At 43.8% G+C, this 17,179-nt stretch overlaps 1 protein-coding gene across 1 annotated transcript in view; it reads left to right on the top strand.

Annotated features, from left to right (window-relative positions):
• Window positions 1–8,533, top strand: part of LOC124552378 (aminopeptidase N-like) — a 151,733-nt gene extending 143,200 nt beyond the window's left edge. Inside the window, exon 16 of the mRNA XM_047126642.1 lies at window positions 7,809–8,533. Within this exon, the coding sequence (XP_046982598.1) occupies window positions 7,809–8,213 (405 nt within the window). The 3' untranslated portion in view covers window positions 8,214–8,533. The remainder of the gene's footprint in view (window positions 1–7,808) is intronic.
• Window positions 8,534–17,179: the final 8,646 nt, after the last annotated feature.

Raw genomic sequence — 17,179 nt, 5'->3', positions numbered from 1 at the left:
AATAACACTCGCTAAAGAAAATTCCATATAGTCAATAAGTAACTAGACTGCATGTTTCAGAATGCGTCGAGTACTGTGCCATTCCTCATCATCTTCGCTATACAGTGCCCAGTACTAAAATGAGTAAAATATCGTGTAGGTTTACAGTGGGGTGACAAGAGTCACGGAGCGCCTCGTAATGCCGTGTCAGACGCCCTTCTGCCCGGCCTAGTCGAGCAACTCGGCGTGGCGTGGAGGGGACAAGTGGTTGGAAGTCCATACTGAGAGATGCCGCCTCTATAGCTGTCCATAATGCCGAAATTCTTGCCAGATCAGGAGTCTGTCCACGAATTGATCTCTCGATTACGTCCCAAAATGTTCGATAGGATTCATGTCCGCCGATCTGGATGGCTAAATCATTCGCTCGAACTGTCCGGGATGTTCTTCAAACCACTCGCGAAAAATTGTGGGCTGGTGACATTGTGCACTGTCTTCCGTAAAATTTCCAGCATTGTTTGGGAACCTGAAGTCTTCGAATGGCTGCAGTTGTCTCCAAGTAACCGAACATAACCGTTTCCAGCCAGAGGACGCAGTCTATTCCATGAAAACACAGCCCGCACTGTTCTGGAGCCACTACCAGCTTGCACAGTGCCTTGTTGACAAATTGGGTCGATGGCTCTGTGGGGCCTGCACCACGCTCGAACCCTACGAACAGCTCTTACCAGCATTCTTCTGACCATTCCATGGTTTTCCAGTCGTCTAGGGTCCAGCCGATATGGTCACGAGCCCAGGAGAGAAACTGCAGGCGATGTCATGGTGTTAGGCTGCTGCCACAGCCCATTAACGCCAAATTTTGCCGCACTGTCCTGATGGTTGCGTTCTGCGGTTCAACGCTGATTTCTGCGGTTATTTCACGCAGTGTTGCTTGTCTGTCAGCACTAACCACTCTATGCATACGCCGTTGCTCTCGGTCGTTAAGTGCATGTTGTCGGCCACTGCACTGTCCGTGGTGGGAGGTAATGCCTGCTATTTGGTGCCCTCGACACACTCTTGACACTGTGGATCTCGGAATATTGAATTCCTGAAACGGAATGTCGCACACATCTGGCTCTAATTACCATTTCGCGTTCAAAGTCTGCTAATTCCCGTCGCGCGGCCAGAATCACGTCGGAGGCCTTTTCACACGAACCGCCTGAGCAGTAATGACGGCTCCGCCAACGCACTACCCATTTATACCTTGTGTACGCGATAGTACCGCCATAGTACCACCATATGTATATGAGTATATCGCTATCCCGTGACTTCTGCATCCTCAATTAATTCCTGTTGTAACACTGCTTTTTTTTTTTTTTTTTTAATGCGTGGCCACAATCATAATATATTTCTTTAAAGTCAGTACCGCCATTAGACTGTTGTTTATTTACAGTGTTACATTTACACTTACACAATCATGATTTCGGCTTCAAAGTGCCATTATCAAGTGTTTTAAGTGTTATAAATTGCCTAAGATAGCATACTGTCGTATGTGTAGTGTATTTTAATACGACAGTGTGCCATCTTAGTCAATTTATAACTCTTAAAACACTTGATAATGCCACTTTAAAGCCGAAATCATGATTGTGTAAGTGTAAATGTAACACTGTAAATAAACAACAGTCTAATGGCGGCACTGACTTTATTCAAACTGCTGTTTTCATTTTGGAATTTTGTAGTCCAACGTACTAGTATTTCTACACTATTTTCTTTTTATGACGTGTTGGAAGTTAGGTGAAGCCAGCTACAATGCATCTTTGACAATTACTTTCAATAGAATAACGATTTCTGAAAACTTTTATGAGAACGATTGTTTTCTGTGATCTATTTACCTTTTTAGTACAATTCAGACTATTCTTCCCCTTAATGAGTGTTATCAATGATACAGGACCTCGCCTAAACGCATCCATGCTGATCTGATGTTTTCAAGTCTCTTCCGTCAACATTCTTTTCGGTCATTTCTCACTCTTTTCTTATCTCTTGGTATTAGCTGCGTCGGGACTTTATGAGGAATCAGTGGCGAAGAATGAAAATGTCTGAAAGAACAGACACCATGCTTTCACATAACTGATAGGCCTCCATGGGCAGTGAATCCACAACTGTCGGCGTGGATGCACATTAACGTTCGACTTCCAGCGCGAGCACAGAGCTTATGGACAAGGCAGGTGGCGTTAGATGGAAATGCCACTTCGTTCTTCGCCATTCAGACTTGTTCGACTACAGTGGAATCTCCTCCGCCACCGAATCACTAGGTCATATAGTGGTGCATTGTTGTTGTACATTTCCACCTCCTCTGGGTGGATTGTTCCAACGTCAGACTAAACTAAACTTGTCCGAACAGACGTCGGGAGGTCAACAGGTACCGACCGGCCACCTTGTCATCCTCAGACGATAGGCATTGTTGTACATTTCCACCTCCTCTGGGTGGATTGTTCCAACGTCAGACTAAACTAAACTTGTCCGAACAGACGTCGGGAGGTCAACAGGTACCGACCGGCCACCTTGTCATCCTCAGCCGATAGGCATCACTGGATGCGGATATGTTCAAAATGGTTCAAATGGCTCTGAGCGCTATGGGACTTAACTTCTGAGGTCATCTGTCCCCTAGAACTTAGATCTACTTAAACCTGACTAACCTAAGGACATCACACACATCCATGCCCGAGGTGGGATTCCAACCTGCGATAGTAGCGTTGCGCGGTTCCAGACTGTAGTGCCTAGAACTGCTCGGCCACCCCCGCCGGTTGATATGGAGTGGCATGTGGACAGCACACTGCTCTGCCGCCCGTATGTTTTCGTGACCAGAGCCACTAGTTCCCAGTCAAATAGCTCCGCAAGTGGTCTTACAAGGAATGAGTGCTTACTGCTTGCCAACAGCAGACCCGGATGGTCGCCCATTCAAGTGCTAGCCAAGCCCGAAAGCGCTTAAATTTGCCTGACGGGAACCAGAGTTAATACAGCCGCAAGACCGTTGGCCATTTGGATTGTTCCCCTTCGAATTCAGAAACCGAACTCGATACTGGACCGTATCAATGGGCTGCACCAATTCGTTCTGGCTCTCCTTGCGGACTGCTACAGTACTGTGGCATGAGGCTGTCAATTTGTATTAGGTCTACAGACATGTACCTGCAGACGAAATAAAGCATTAATTACGCAGTTATTATTTAAATTGAAGGTGGAGGGGGAAGAAAGGTTCAAATGGCTCTGAGCACTATGGGACTTAACATCTCAGGTCATCAGTCCCCATAAAAGTTAGAACTACTTAAACCTGACTAACCTAAGGACATCACACACATCCATGCCCGAGACAGGATTCGAACCTGCGACCGTAGCGGTCGCGCGGTTCCAGACTGAAACGCCTAGAACCGCTCGGCCACACCGGCCGGCCGGGGATAAAGGAAAGAAGAGGGTAAGAACTGATGGTATTAGCTGCGTCGGGACTTTATGAGGAATCAGTGGCGAAGAATGAAAATGTCTGAAAGAACAGACACCATGCTTTCACATAACTGATAGGCCTCCATGGCCACAACTGTCAGCGTGCATGCACATTAACGTTCGGCTTCCAGCGCGAGCACAGAGCTTATGGACAAGGCAGGTGGCGTTAGATGGAAATGAGCATACCGAGATAGTCCGCGCATTTGCGATTAACACTGTGTCCGGGTGTCCCAATCCAGTACACACTTTCTCTCGTCGCCGTTGATTCCGCAAAAAGTCCCAATGCGCCTGATATCAATAATTTGTTCCTTTTACTTTCCTTTCTCCTCTCTCCACTTTGATATACAAAATGTATCACAGCTGCGGCTTCCACATCGTGTCCGTTCTTTCAGTCGTGTCCAAAAGAACAGACACCATACGTTCATATAATTAATTACGTAAATTTACTATTTAGTAGTGATGATTAAAAGCTTGTGACTACCCCTTGCAGAGAAACGGGCTTTCGGACGGAATGGTCAACAAGTTGAGGCTGTTTACTGATGACACTGTAATGGTTTAAATGGTTCAAATGGCTCCGAGCACTATGTGACTCAACTGCTGAGGTCATTAGTCCCCTAGACCTTAGAACTAGTTAAACCTAACTAACCTAAGGACATCACAAACATCCATGCCCGAGGCAGGATTCGAACCTGCGACCGTAGCGGTCTTGCGGTTCCAGACTGTAGCGCCTTTAACCGCACGGCCACTTCGGCCGGCACACTGTAATGTACGGGGAAGTGTTTCAGCTGGTTGAGTGCAGGCACAGTGTAGGCGGACTCTTGATAACTTGCGCGAAATTGTTCTTTGGTGAAGTCAGTGGCAGATTCTTTCGCACACGGTTAAACTGGAGATAGTAAGGAAGAATTGGAGAACCATTCCTGTAATGAAGCTTCCTGGCTCACTAAAACTACGTGCCAGACTGGGACTCGAACCCTGGACCTTTGTCTTTCGCGGGCAACTGCTCTACCATCTGAGCTACCCAAACACGACTCACGAACTGCCCTCACAGCTTCACTTCCGCCAGTACCTCATCTCCCACCTTCCAAAATACACGGAAGTTGTGCTGAGTTAATCTGCCAGGAAGTTTCACATCAGCGTACACTCCGTTGCAGATTGGAAAACTCATTCTGGCCTTCCTATAATGTTAGTGTCAGTGGAATGCTGCTACAATCTGCATCTTTATAGATACTCCGCAAGTCACGGTAGGGTGCGTGGCGTAGGGTACCGTGTACCACTGCTTCTCATTTCATTTACTGGACCACTCGCAAATAGAGTGATGGAAAAACGATTTTCTACATGTCTCCGTATGAGCGCTAATTTCTCGTATCTTCGTGGTCCTTACGCGCAGTGTATGTTGGCGACAGCACAATCGTTCGGCAGCCAGCTTCTCTAAATTTTCTCAACAGTGTTTCTCGAAAAGGACGTCGTCTTCCACCATTCGTTCCCATTTGAGTTCACGTAGCACCTCTATAACACTTACGTGTCCTTCGAACCTACCTGTAATAAATCTAGCAGCCCGCCTCCCACTTGCTTCGATGTCTTCCTTCAATGCGGCCTCGTACGGATCCCAAACACTCGAGCAGTACTCAAGAATAGGTTACACCAGTGTCTTAAATAACAGAACGCAGTATGTCGTCCTCTACAGCTAGTGTTCATCAGAGACAAGGGAACGGTCAGGAGCGCCCCAGGGAATGGTGATGGGACCGCTGTTGTTCCCTATATACATAAATTATTTGGCGGACAGGGTCGGCAGCAGTCTCCGGTTGTTTCCTAATGATGCCATGGTGTACGTAAGGCTTCCAAGTTGAGTAACTGTAGGATGATACAAGACGACTTAGACAAAATTTCCAGTTGGTACGATGAATGGCAGCTAGCCCTAAATATAGAACCTGTAATATTTCCATACAGTATTACTATTTGGACACAGTCAAGTAGTTTAAATATCTTATTATCTTATTATATGAAGTATATTTATACACTACTGGCCATCAAAATTGCTACACACAGATGATAAACGGGTATTCATTGGACAAATATATTAAACTACAACTGACAAGTGATTACATTTTCACGCAATTTGGGTGCATAGATCCTGAGAAATCAGCACCCAGTACAACCACCTCTGGCCGAAATAACGGCCTTGATACGCCTGGGCGTTGAGTCAAACAAAGCTTGGATGGCGTATATAGGTACAGCTGCCCATGCAGCTTCAACACGATACCACAGTTCATGAAGAGTAGTGACTGGCGTATTGTGACGAGCCAGTTGCTCGGCCACCATTGACCAGACGTTTTCAATTGGTGAGAGGTCTGGAGAATGTGCTGGCCAGGGCACCAGTCGAACATTTTCTGTATCCAGAAAGGCCTGTACAGGACCTGCTCCTTACACGAGGCATCAGAACGACGTTTCACCAGGCAACGCCGGTCAACTGCTGTTTGTGTATGAGAAATCGGTTGGAAACTTTCCTCATGTCAGCACGTTGTAGGTGTCGCCACCGGCGCCAACATTGTGTAAATGCTGTGAAAAGCTAATCATTTGCATATCACAGCATCTTCTTCCTGTCGGTTAAATTTCGCGTCTGTAGCACGTCATCTTCGTGGTGTAGCAATTTTAATGGCCAGTGGTGTATGAAGTGGAAAGAGCTCGTGGGAACTGCGGTAGGGAAGGCGAACGGTCGATTTCGGTCTGATGGGAGAATTTTTGGAGATAGCGGTTCAGCTGTAAAGGAGACCCCATATAGGACGCTCAAATAGTCTGAAAATATCTAGATGTGTTGATGCGAAACGAAACGAAATGGTATAAGTACACATAAAATCCTGGCCGTAAACAATGGCAAGTGGCATTTTGGTTGTTTCGAGAAATCGCTCAGTAATGTATCAATAGATTCTCATAAATAAGGAATTGCGTGTACACCCACTCCGAGTTTTTGTCATAATGCATAAGCTCCTCCTACGGATAACAATTTCTGCCCTTAGCATCCTAGTAGGTGCACATTTTTTTATATCAAAGCGGTTCAGCTGCGAGAAATTTCTGGTTGCTCGGCTTCTTCACTTACATGCTCAAGACGGTTTTCAGGGCATTCAGATGGAGGGCCTGTATGTTATCATGCAACAGCGCCCCTCTTGTCCCTGTACGTTTCATATTCTTTTCCATCGTGAGTAGGGAAAAGAAATCCGCAATGTTGTAATACGGCATCAGTAGCGTTCTACTTGACACAGTCACCTCGTTTAAATATCTGCGTGTAACGCTGCAAAGCGATATAAACTGCACCGAGTATATGAAGATTCTGTGGTAGGGAAAGCGAATGCTCGACTTTGCCTTATTGGGAGAATTTTGGGAAAGTTTGTTTCATCCGTAAAGGAGACCGCATATAGGACGCTGGTGCGACCAATTCTTGGGTACTGCTCGCGTGTTTGGGATTCATACTAGATCGGATTAAAGGAAGACATCGGAGCAATTTATACACGTGTTCGTAGATTTGTGACTGCTGGGTGCATCGTCGTGTGAGTGTTATGGAAATCCTCTGCGAACTCAAACGGGAATCCATGGAGAGAGGAAGATGATTTTTCAGGAAACCCTATGGATGATATTTAGTGGGCTGGCATTTGCAACAAACTGCGGTACGATCCACCTGGCTTCATTTTGCACCCACACGTGAGGACTACAGGTAGGGCTAAATAAGGTAGATTACAGCTCGTACGGAGGCGCACGGACCATCCCTTCAACCTCGTTTCAGTCGGTAGACGAATGGGAAAGGGGATGTCTCGTAGTGGTACAAAGTACCACCCATGGACTGCTCCGTACTCTGTGAAGCATGTTTGTAGATTTGATAGAAGTGAAATCCACACATCCACTACTCCAAAAAAATGGTTCAAATGGCTCTGAGCACTATGGGACTCAACTGCTGAGGTCATTAGTCCCCTAGAACTTAGAACTAGTTAAACCTAACTAACCTAAGGACATCACAAATATCCATTCCCGAGGCAGGATTCGAACCTGCGACCGTAGTGGTCTTGCGGTTCCAGACTGCAGCGCCTTTAACCGCACGGCCACTTCGGCCGGCCCACTACTCCAAAGCTCTCTCCATTTAGAGCCGTACACGATCCGACACTCCATGCTGACAGAAGAGTTTGATAACACAGAGGGTGAAGGAACAAACATAAATATGATTTCAATGAGTTAAGAACCCTTGTTTCTCAAACAAGTACCAGCCAGATGAATACAAGAAATTACGTAAACAGTTGTTCCACCATTTTGTATTCTAAGAAAAATTGTTCAGCACATTATGTTTTGTCTTTACCAAAAAAATTTTTGTTTTCCAGCTCACCAGTTTTGTTAATGACAATGAAGCAAACTTCGACTCAGCAACACTGCAGGTCGTGCAGGCGTCTCTAGCTGCAGCCCAGGGAAACATGGACTGGACGGATAAACATCGCGACAGTATCCGCGTCTGGCTGCAGACGTATATCGAGAACCAGCCGGAACCAACTGGACAGACAGAACCAACTGGAGTGACAGAACCAACTGGAGAGACAGAACCAACTGGAGAGACAGAACCAACTGGAGAGACAGAACCAACTGGAGAGACAGATCCAACTGGAGAGACAGGACCAACTGGAGAGCCAGAAACTACTACCCCAAACTCAAATAGTAGTGCATGTTCGTCATCATCATTCATTTTAGTAGCAGCAACTTTAGGTTTATTACTCTCGTATTTTACTGCGTGAATACTGAGCTGTTGCTGACTATGTTTATCCAACTTTGTATTCATTACGGTTACAGTGTCGCTTTGTGCTGTGGTGAAAAAAATTACTTCTTTAAGTTGATGTTACTAGAGTTTGTACAAATAATTTATATATGGTAATTTATATAATCATTTGGTGAAAAAATATTTTGTTTTCAACAACACTAATTCCATCTACCACTTTGGTACTGCAAATATGGTATACTACCTGAAAGTATATTATTTAATTTTGTGGGGGTTAATAACATAAACTGTAATATATGTTTCAGTTAGGATAATTCATTATTGATGTCAAATTTGTGATTAAAGTAATTTAGTCAAGAAGAAAAAAATTCTTTACATATTCACTTTTACCACTGATTCGACTTTGTCGTCCATTCAGAGCTATTACCGTCCTAGATTTGCCTGTCTAGTGTACCAGACATATTCATTGATTTACTGTCCAAACCCTAATCCTGATCTCACCGCCACACAACCATCTTCTCTTACTTCTCATTTCAGTTACGACACCCCGTACCAGTCTGTCACAAACCAATGAACCTGCCCGCAATACTAACGAGGGAAACTCCACATCGAATCCCCCCACCTTCCCTCATAAGTAGTGGTAAGAGGACGCAGTGGGCAGCTGGTCGAAAACTGAACACAGATCAAGAATGAAAACAGGAAGAAGGTGTACTGAACTGTGGAAAAAAAGCGAAATAGAAGCAGTGAACATCCAAGAACAAGAAGTTCAATATAGAGTAGCAGACAATTAAAAGTGGCGTCGTGGGTAAGTGGCTACGATGTTGGACTACCAATCGAGCGAGCTGTATTCAAACTTCCCTCGTGCAACTTTTTTTCCGCTGTTCGCTTTATTCAAATTTGTGCATGTGTCGTGGTGTAACGTCCGTTTGCAACAGTGAGGAGTAAGGAAGGGAGCTGTAATGACAGTTGATTCTGCACAACTATTCTTTTAGCAGTCGAAAGGAAGTGGCTTTCGGATGGGAAACGCAAACGTTTGATGACAAGGAGACAAGTCAATAGAATCCTCCACCGTGTGTGATTCTCGGCATTAGTGACAGCACGTGTTTGTCGTATGGTAGGAATCTCTTACCGGCGAACCTAATTTGTACGACTTGCAAGTGAGTCAGATACGCCTCCTTGCATGAATGTGAATGTGATCACTCCCAAGGAAATGATGAAAATATAATAGTTTCTCACATAAGATGCAACAGATGAACGCAACAGTTTCACAATCACACAGTTTCTGTGTGCTCTGTCAAAACAAGTTTCTAACATTTCTGAAGTCGTGTTCCGTTTTGGAAGTCTTGACTCTTAAATTCCTTTGCTCTAACATAGTTCACGTCCGCTAAGGTGTTGTTTTCATTTCTGTGAGACGTCCGTGTGGCATCTCGACTGTTCTCACTATTCATCACATTTACGACGGTAATATATTCTTACCACATGACTTATATTCTATAACCGATGTACAGTATGACAACTGCCAAGATTGCAGAAAGAGAGCAAACATTTCAATGAACCGACGGACAGTTGGAACACGTCGTGCTTGGAACACGTATTATGTTGCAGTGTAGTGACTTTTCTGGAGACTAGAAATGTATCTGTAGGAATCAGCATGGGTTTCGAAAAAGATGATCGTGTGAAACCCAGCTCGCGCTATTCGTCCACGAGACTCAGAGGGCCATAGACACGGTGACGTGTTTCTTGACTTCCGCAAGGCGTTCGATAGAGTTCCCCACAGTCGTTTAACGAACAAAGTAAGAGCGTATGGACTATCAGACCAATTGTGTGATTGGATTGAAGAGTTCCTAGATAACAGAACGCAGCATGTCATTCTCAGTGGAGAGAAGTCTTCCGAAGTAAGAGTGATTTCAGATGTGCCGCAAGGGAGTGTCGTAGGACCGTTCCTATACACAATATATATAAATGACCTTGTGGATACATCGGAAAATCACTGAGGCTTTTTGCGCGTGATGCTGTAGTATATCGAGAGGTTGGAACAATGGAAAATTGTACTGAAATGCAGGAGGATCTGCAACGAATTGACGCATGGTGGAGGGAATGGCAATTGAATCTCAATGTAGACAAGTATAATGTGCTCCGAATACATAAAAGAAAGATCCTTTATCATTTAGCTCCAATATAGCAGGTCGGCAACTGGAAGCAGTAAATTCCATAATTTATCTGGGAGTAAGCATTAGGAGTCATCTAAAATGGAATGGCCATATAAAGTTGATCGTCGGTAAAGCAGGCGCCAAACTGAGATTCATTGGAAGAGTCCTAAGGAAATGCAATCCGAAAACAAAGGAAGTAGGTTACAGTACGCTTGTTCTCCCACTGCTTGAGTATTGCTCACCAGTGTGGGATCCGTAGCAGATAGGGTTGATAGAAGAGATAGAGAAGACCCAAAAGAAGAGCAGCGCGCTTCGTTACAGGATCATTTAGTAATCGCGAAAGCGTTACAGAGATGATAGATAAACTCCAGTGGAAGACTCTGCAGGAGAGACGCTCAGTAGCTCGGTACGGGCTTTTGTTGAAGTTTCGAGTACATACCTTCACCGAGGAGTGAAGCAGTATATTGCTCCCTCCTACGTATATCTCACGAAGAGACCATTAGGATAAATTCAGAGAGATTAGAGCCCACATAGAGGCATACCGACAATCTTTATTTCTACGAACAATACTAGACTGGAATAGAAGGGAGAACCGATAGAGGTACTCAAAGTACCCTCCGCCACACACCGTCAGGTGGGTTGCTGAGTATGGATGTAGATGTAGATGTAGACAGTTCATAATGCGAAAAAAAAGTAAATGGCGCGAATGAATTTCGAACACGACTCGCGCGCTTGGTAGCCCAACATCATGCACACTTATCCACGATGGTATTACTGTTTCAGGCTGCTCTTTATTGCACTTCTTGTCCTCGGACCGTTCACTGTTTCTATTTTTCTTTCTTTTTCACAGTTCGGTACACCTTCTTCCTGTTTTCGTGCTTTATCTGTGTTCAGTTTTTTGACGGGCTACCCGATGGACCGTCTTAAAACTGAACCAGACGGGGAGATTCCCTTGTGAGCAACTGCTGCTAGTGCTTAATCACTTAGCGACTGAGTTTCGTCACTCTACATAGCCCTTTCGTTGTGTCACTTTCAACCAAAACCAATAGACATAGTGCGAGTGAGAAAGCTGTTCGCTAAGCAACAACGGTGCGTCGTCAGGAAACGTCACGTAGCTACGACGTTAGAGACAAAATTTACGGGGCTGATGCTGCAAGCTGGTGTATTTATCAAACATAACCATTAGTACTACCACGCAAAAAAAATCGCTCGTCTTTTTGCGTGAGGCAACACGTGATGCCTCAAGCTGTTGACTTGTGAAAGATGGTTCAAATGGCTCTGAGCACTATGGGACTTAACATCTGTGGTCATCAGTCCCCTAGAACTTAGAACTACTTAAACCTAACGAACCTAAGGACATCACACACATCCATGCCCGAGGCAGGATTCGAACCTGCGACCGTAGCAGTCGCGCGGTTCCGGACTGAGCGCCTTACTGCGAGACCACCGCGGCCGGCCAGTAGCCTTAACTGACGTCTGTGCTCGCTTTAATGATGCCTGGAAATGACGCTAGATGTATGCGTAGCTCGCAGATCTCGAGACACCTGATACTACAGCAGTCATACATTGCAAATGGCTCTGACCTCTATGGGAATTAACAGCTATGATCATCAGTCCCCTAGAACTTAGAACTACTTAAACCTAACCAACCTAAGTACGTCACACAACACCCAGTCATCACGAGGCAGAGAAAATCCCTGACCCCGCCGGGAATCGAACCCGGGTACCCGGGCGTGGGAAGCGAGAACGCTACCGCACGACCACGAGATGCGGGCAGTCATACATTGCATCATCAACATACACTGATGTTGTTATTGTTGTGGTCTTCAGTCCAGAGACTGGTTTGATGCAGCTCTCCATGCTACCCTATCCTGTGCAAGCTTCTTCATCTCCCAGTACCTACAGCAACCTACATCTTTCTGAATCTGCTTAGTGTGTTCATCTCTTGGTCTCCCTTTACGATTTTTACCCTCCACGATGCCCTCCAGTACTGAATTGGTGATCCCTTGATGCCTCAGAATATGCCCTACCAACCGATCCCTTCTTGTACCGAAGTTGTGCCACAAATTTCTCTTCGCTCCAATTCTATTCAATATCTCCTCATTGGTTATGTGATCTACCCATCTAATCTTCAGCATTTTTCCGTAGCGCCACATTTCGAAAGCTTCTATTCTCTTCTTGTCTAAACTATTTATCGTCCATGTTTCACTTCCGTACATGACTACTCTCCGTACAAATACTTTCATAAACGACTTCCTGACACTTAAATCTATACTCGATGTTAACAAATTTCTCTTGTTCAGAAACGCTTTTCTTGGCATTGCCGGTCTACGTTTTATATCCTCTCTACTTCGACTATCATCAGTTATTTTGCTCCCCAACTAGCAAAACTCATTTACTACTTTAAGCGTCTCATTTCCTAATCTAATTCCTGTAGCATCACCCGATTTAATTCGACTACATTCCATTATTATCGTTTTGCTTTTGTTGATGTTCATATTATATCCTCCTTTCAGGTCCCTGTCCATTCCGTTCAGCTGCTCTTCAAGTCCTTTGCTGTCTCTGACAGACTTACAGTGTCATCGGCGAACCTCGAAATTTTTATTTCTTCTCCATGGATTTTAATTCCTACTCTAAATTTTTCTTTCCTTTACTGCTTGCTCAATGTACAGATTGAATAACATGGGAGAGAGGCTGATAGAAACTAAAAATGTTACACCATCGAGCACCAGCCCGATGTTTATCAAGCTTTTTGGGGACGTTCTAGCCTCATGGGACGTTCAGGAATACTGATGTTAGAGAAGGCGAATGGGGGACTTAGACTGCCTAGCAAACAGTGAAGACATGGTCGGCAGTCAGCGTAACATCGTATACCTGCACAACGTCGGCAGATGCGTTACATAGTGCCGAGAGCTGACTCACACCTAGAAGTGACCAGCACTCACCAAATGTCGCAGAAATGCGGATACTCAGAAGATCATTAGGCGTTTGCCTGATCTACCACATCGACAATACATCAATGCGACAACTAACTGTAGCGGCTCTAGTCAATAAAAAGATGCAAACATCGAGACTTTGGTGGAATGGAAACTAGGGCAGATTGTAAAATATTGATATATTTTTAAAAAAATCAATATATATCGGTTTTTCACAGATATGTCGATATCGAAATGGCAATACCGAGTGCCGATATTTTAATTTTATATTTTATTTTTTTGCAATTTTCGATAAATGTTTGAAATTGTTTTGTCGAAATTGTAGTAGAACATAATTTTACTTTCACTGTGTGAAGGAGCCTCACTACTTTTTGAGCTTTCATCACGTCCAGTCTTTCTCTTTGATTGTATGAAGCAAGTATAGTTGGCGTAAGGAACAAGTCCGGTTGCACTGTGGGGTGGCGGTGTGAATGGAATAACAAGATATCCGATGTGAAGAAGTAGCACACCACCTGCCTTGGGACACCATTTTTAAAGCAGCTAGTGTGTTATTTCTTCACATCGACATTTTTCAAAAATAATTGCTGTAAATAATGAATAAAAATATAAATGACATGATCTGTCTTTGCGGTGGGCGGAGACGTGTGAGGGGAAATGCTGACGTAATCGGCGTTCGGCGCTACCAGCAGAAACTGCAACGTTTAGCTTCACCGCGCAGTTTTAGCACTGAGGCTGCCAGGTCGCTGGCGTTTGCAGAGACGACAAAAACAGTTAAGTGGACATGAAGTGATCCAGACAAATCCGATATGTGACGAAACCGAAAGACAAACCCATCGGACACCTTTAATTGTCCCGCTTACATGCAAGTTACCACTGTTAGCAAAATGATTATCGCCAAGCGTGAACATGCACAGCTTTCCTTTCAGTTCTTGCTCCACGGGGAATAAGCAGGCTGCTAGCTTGTTAATGTACAGAACATCTAATAATAAATCAATACTTAAATATACAGCTCTAAAACTTGCAGTATATTTACAATGTACAGCCCGTATTATTTTACCCGGTACGTCGATATTTTTTCCCCTCAATATATCGATAATTTTATCTATATATCAAGGGCTGGTAACGATATCGTTTTAGATATCGATATATCGCATTCCCGATATTTTTAAAAGTATCAACATCCTGGATGACCTAATTTACAGTAGTTACCCACTGTAAGCGCAGCTCTAAGATGAAGAAACCTGAGTCCACAGGAAGTGCTGAATGGTAATAAATGGGGTGCATTGACGCAAAAAGCGGATCCCGCTCCAACCGGACGGTGCTGAGAAGAAGAAGTTGAAATACTCTCTGACGGATAGAACATCCACCAGGATGCGCTATGTTGTTGTTACTAAGTATGGCAGGTTTTGTAAGCGTCAGGTGTTGAGTCATAACAGTGAAGGACAGGGATATGCCAAGTACTCTGGGACAGGGTTGGCCGCATCTGCCACAGCTTGAAAGAGACCTCACCGTAGGTCTCCACATGGCCGGCTGATAGAACCGTCCAACATCCTGGCTTGTGGAGCGTCCGTATGTGTCAGCGGCCAGACGATGGACTGCACAGGAAAGCTGGGGTAGGCATACTCGTGAACACCCCTGTCGGCACGTCTTGTGAGGTTTGCACACTATTTTGGTAGCTCTGTAAATTCTGTTTCTTACGTAAATACAAATCGATAAGGATGTAGAAACTGAACTCGGGAGATTCAGTAGTTGGAACGCGCGAGGCAATACTGATGCTACGACGTACCTTAGAAGGTAGATTAAGGAAAGGCAAACCTATATTCCTAGCATTTGTAGACTTACAGAAGGCTTTTGACAATGTTCACTGGAATACTGTCTTTAAAATTGTGAAGATGGCAGGGGTAAAATACAGGGAGCGAAAGGCGATTTATAATTTGTACACAAACCAGATGGCAGTTATAAGATTCGAGGGGCATGAAAGGCAAGCAGTTGTTGGGAAGGGAGTTAGACAGGGTTGTAGCCTATCTCCAATGTTATTCAATATGTATATTGAGCAACTAGTAAAGGAAACAAAACAAAAATTTGAAGTAGGAATTAAAATCAATGGAGAAGAAATAAGAACTTTGAGGTTTGACGACGACATTGTAATTCAGTCAGAGACAGCAAACGACCTGGAACAGCAGCTGCACCGAATAGATAGTGTCTTGAAAGGAGGATATAAGGTGAACATCAAAAAAAGCAAAACTAGAATAATTAATGTAGCCGATTTAAATCAAGTGATACTGAGGGAATTATATTAGGAAATCAGACACTGAAAGTTGTAGATGAGTTTTGTTATTTGGGGAGCAAAATAACATTATGGTCGAACTAGACATGCTATAAAATGTAGACTCGTTACGGCAAGGAAAGCGGTTCCGAAGAAGGGAAATTTGAAATGGCGACTATAGATTTAAGTATCAGGAAGTGTTTTCTTTAAGTATTTGTATGGAGTGTAGCCATGTATGGAAGTGAAACATGGACGGTAAATAGTTTGGACAAGAAGGGAATAGAAGCTTTCGAAATGTGGTGCTACAGAAGAATGCTGAAGATTAGATGGGTAGATCACATAACTAATGAGGAGGTATTGAATAGAAGTTTGTGGCACAACTTGACTAGAAGAAGGGATCGGTTGGTAGGGCACGTTCTGAGGCATCAAGGGATCACCAATTTAGTACTGGAGGGAAGCGCGGAGGGCGAAAATCGTAGAGGGAGACTAAGGCATGAATCCACTAAACAGATTCAGAAGGGTGTAGGTTGCTGTAGTTACTCGGAGATGAAGAAGCTTGCACAGGATAGAGTAACATGGAGAGCGGCATCAAACCAGTCTCTGGACTGAAGACCACAACAACAACAAGTAAATATGGATATTTATAGCTCACACAGAGTAAAACCACAGTCTAACACATACAATTGAGACACTCATTGTTGTGAAAATTGTTACTGTCTGACAGGTGGTGCGACACTAGTGCCCCAAGCGACGAGAAAGCAGCCCTCAAAATCAAAGTTCGTATTTAACTTTTTTTAGTTTACTAACGAAATAGTTATTGCATTTCTGTGTTTCAAGCGTTAGTAAATTATCAAGAGACACGAATCATCCTGAACTCCCTGATTCAGTGACGTAAACCACGACTTAATGACGAAGAAATACTTGCGAATATGGGTGTAATTGCAACTTATTCCGCTGAAAACAACAGAATGTAAACATATTTCAAGCGTCAGAAGAATATATTCCTTTTTTTTTTGTCTTTTCTTGTTATGAAAATCACTTCGCTTGACAGGTAACAACTTTGTAGGGAAACCAACTTTCCCTTACACATCACTCGGCTTTCTAACACACAGACATTTTTATAAATGTGATTACTTTTGTGACTCAGATGCAGCAACAATTGGTTTCTTCTCTGTAGGGAAACAGTTTTATCGTTTTTATTCTTTTATTATCACGTTTGTGTGAGTTTTCCTTCAGCTATAGCTGTGGTACCTCATCTACCACGTTAAATAATGTAGATATTGTTGTCCATACCAGTTTACTGCGTTCCACATTCACTGATTTGTCTGGGAAGTGAAGTGAAGAAAACTCCACATTTTTTAGTTGTCTTTCTGCTGAAAGTCAGGTCTTCTGCTGTTTACTGCCAATTTCTTTGTTCTTAGACAACACGACATTATCCAGTAAAATTTGTATTTTACCAGAAAATCGTAAGTAAACAGTTGTGTAACAGTTGTGTTCCTAGGGTCCTTAGGAAACCTAAAAAAAGAGACAAATGCAGTATATACTTTTTGATGTTGCTGCAATTTATTCCGCTGCAGACGCTCTGCTTTGGAAAAACCATTCTATAGACGAAGGTAAACAATTACGATTCACT

The sequence above is a fragment of the Schistocerca americana genome, chromosome 10 (assembly GCF_021461395.2).
Source record: "Schistocerca americana isolate TAMUIC-IGC-003095 chromosome 10, iqSchAmer2.1, whole genome shotgun sequence".
Taxonomy (NCBI): Eukaryota; Metazoa; Arthropoda; class Insecta; order Orthoptera; family Acrididae; genus Schistocerca; species Schistocerca americana.
The sequence above is the reverse complement of the archived record's forward strand: the minus strand, read 5'-3'. Positions and strand labels throughout refer to the sequence as shown.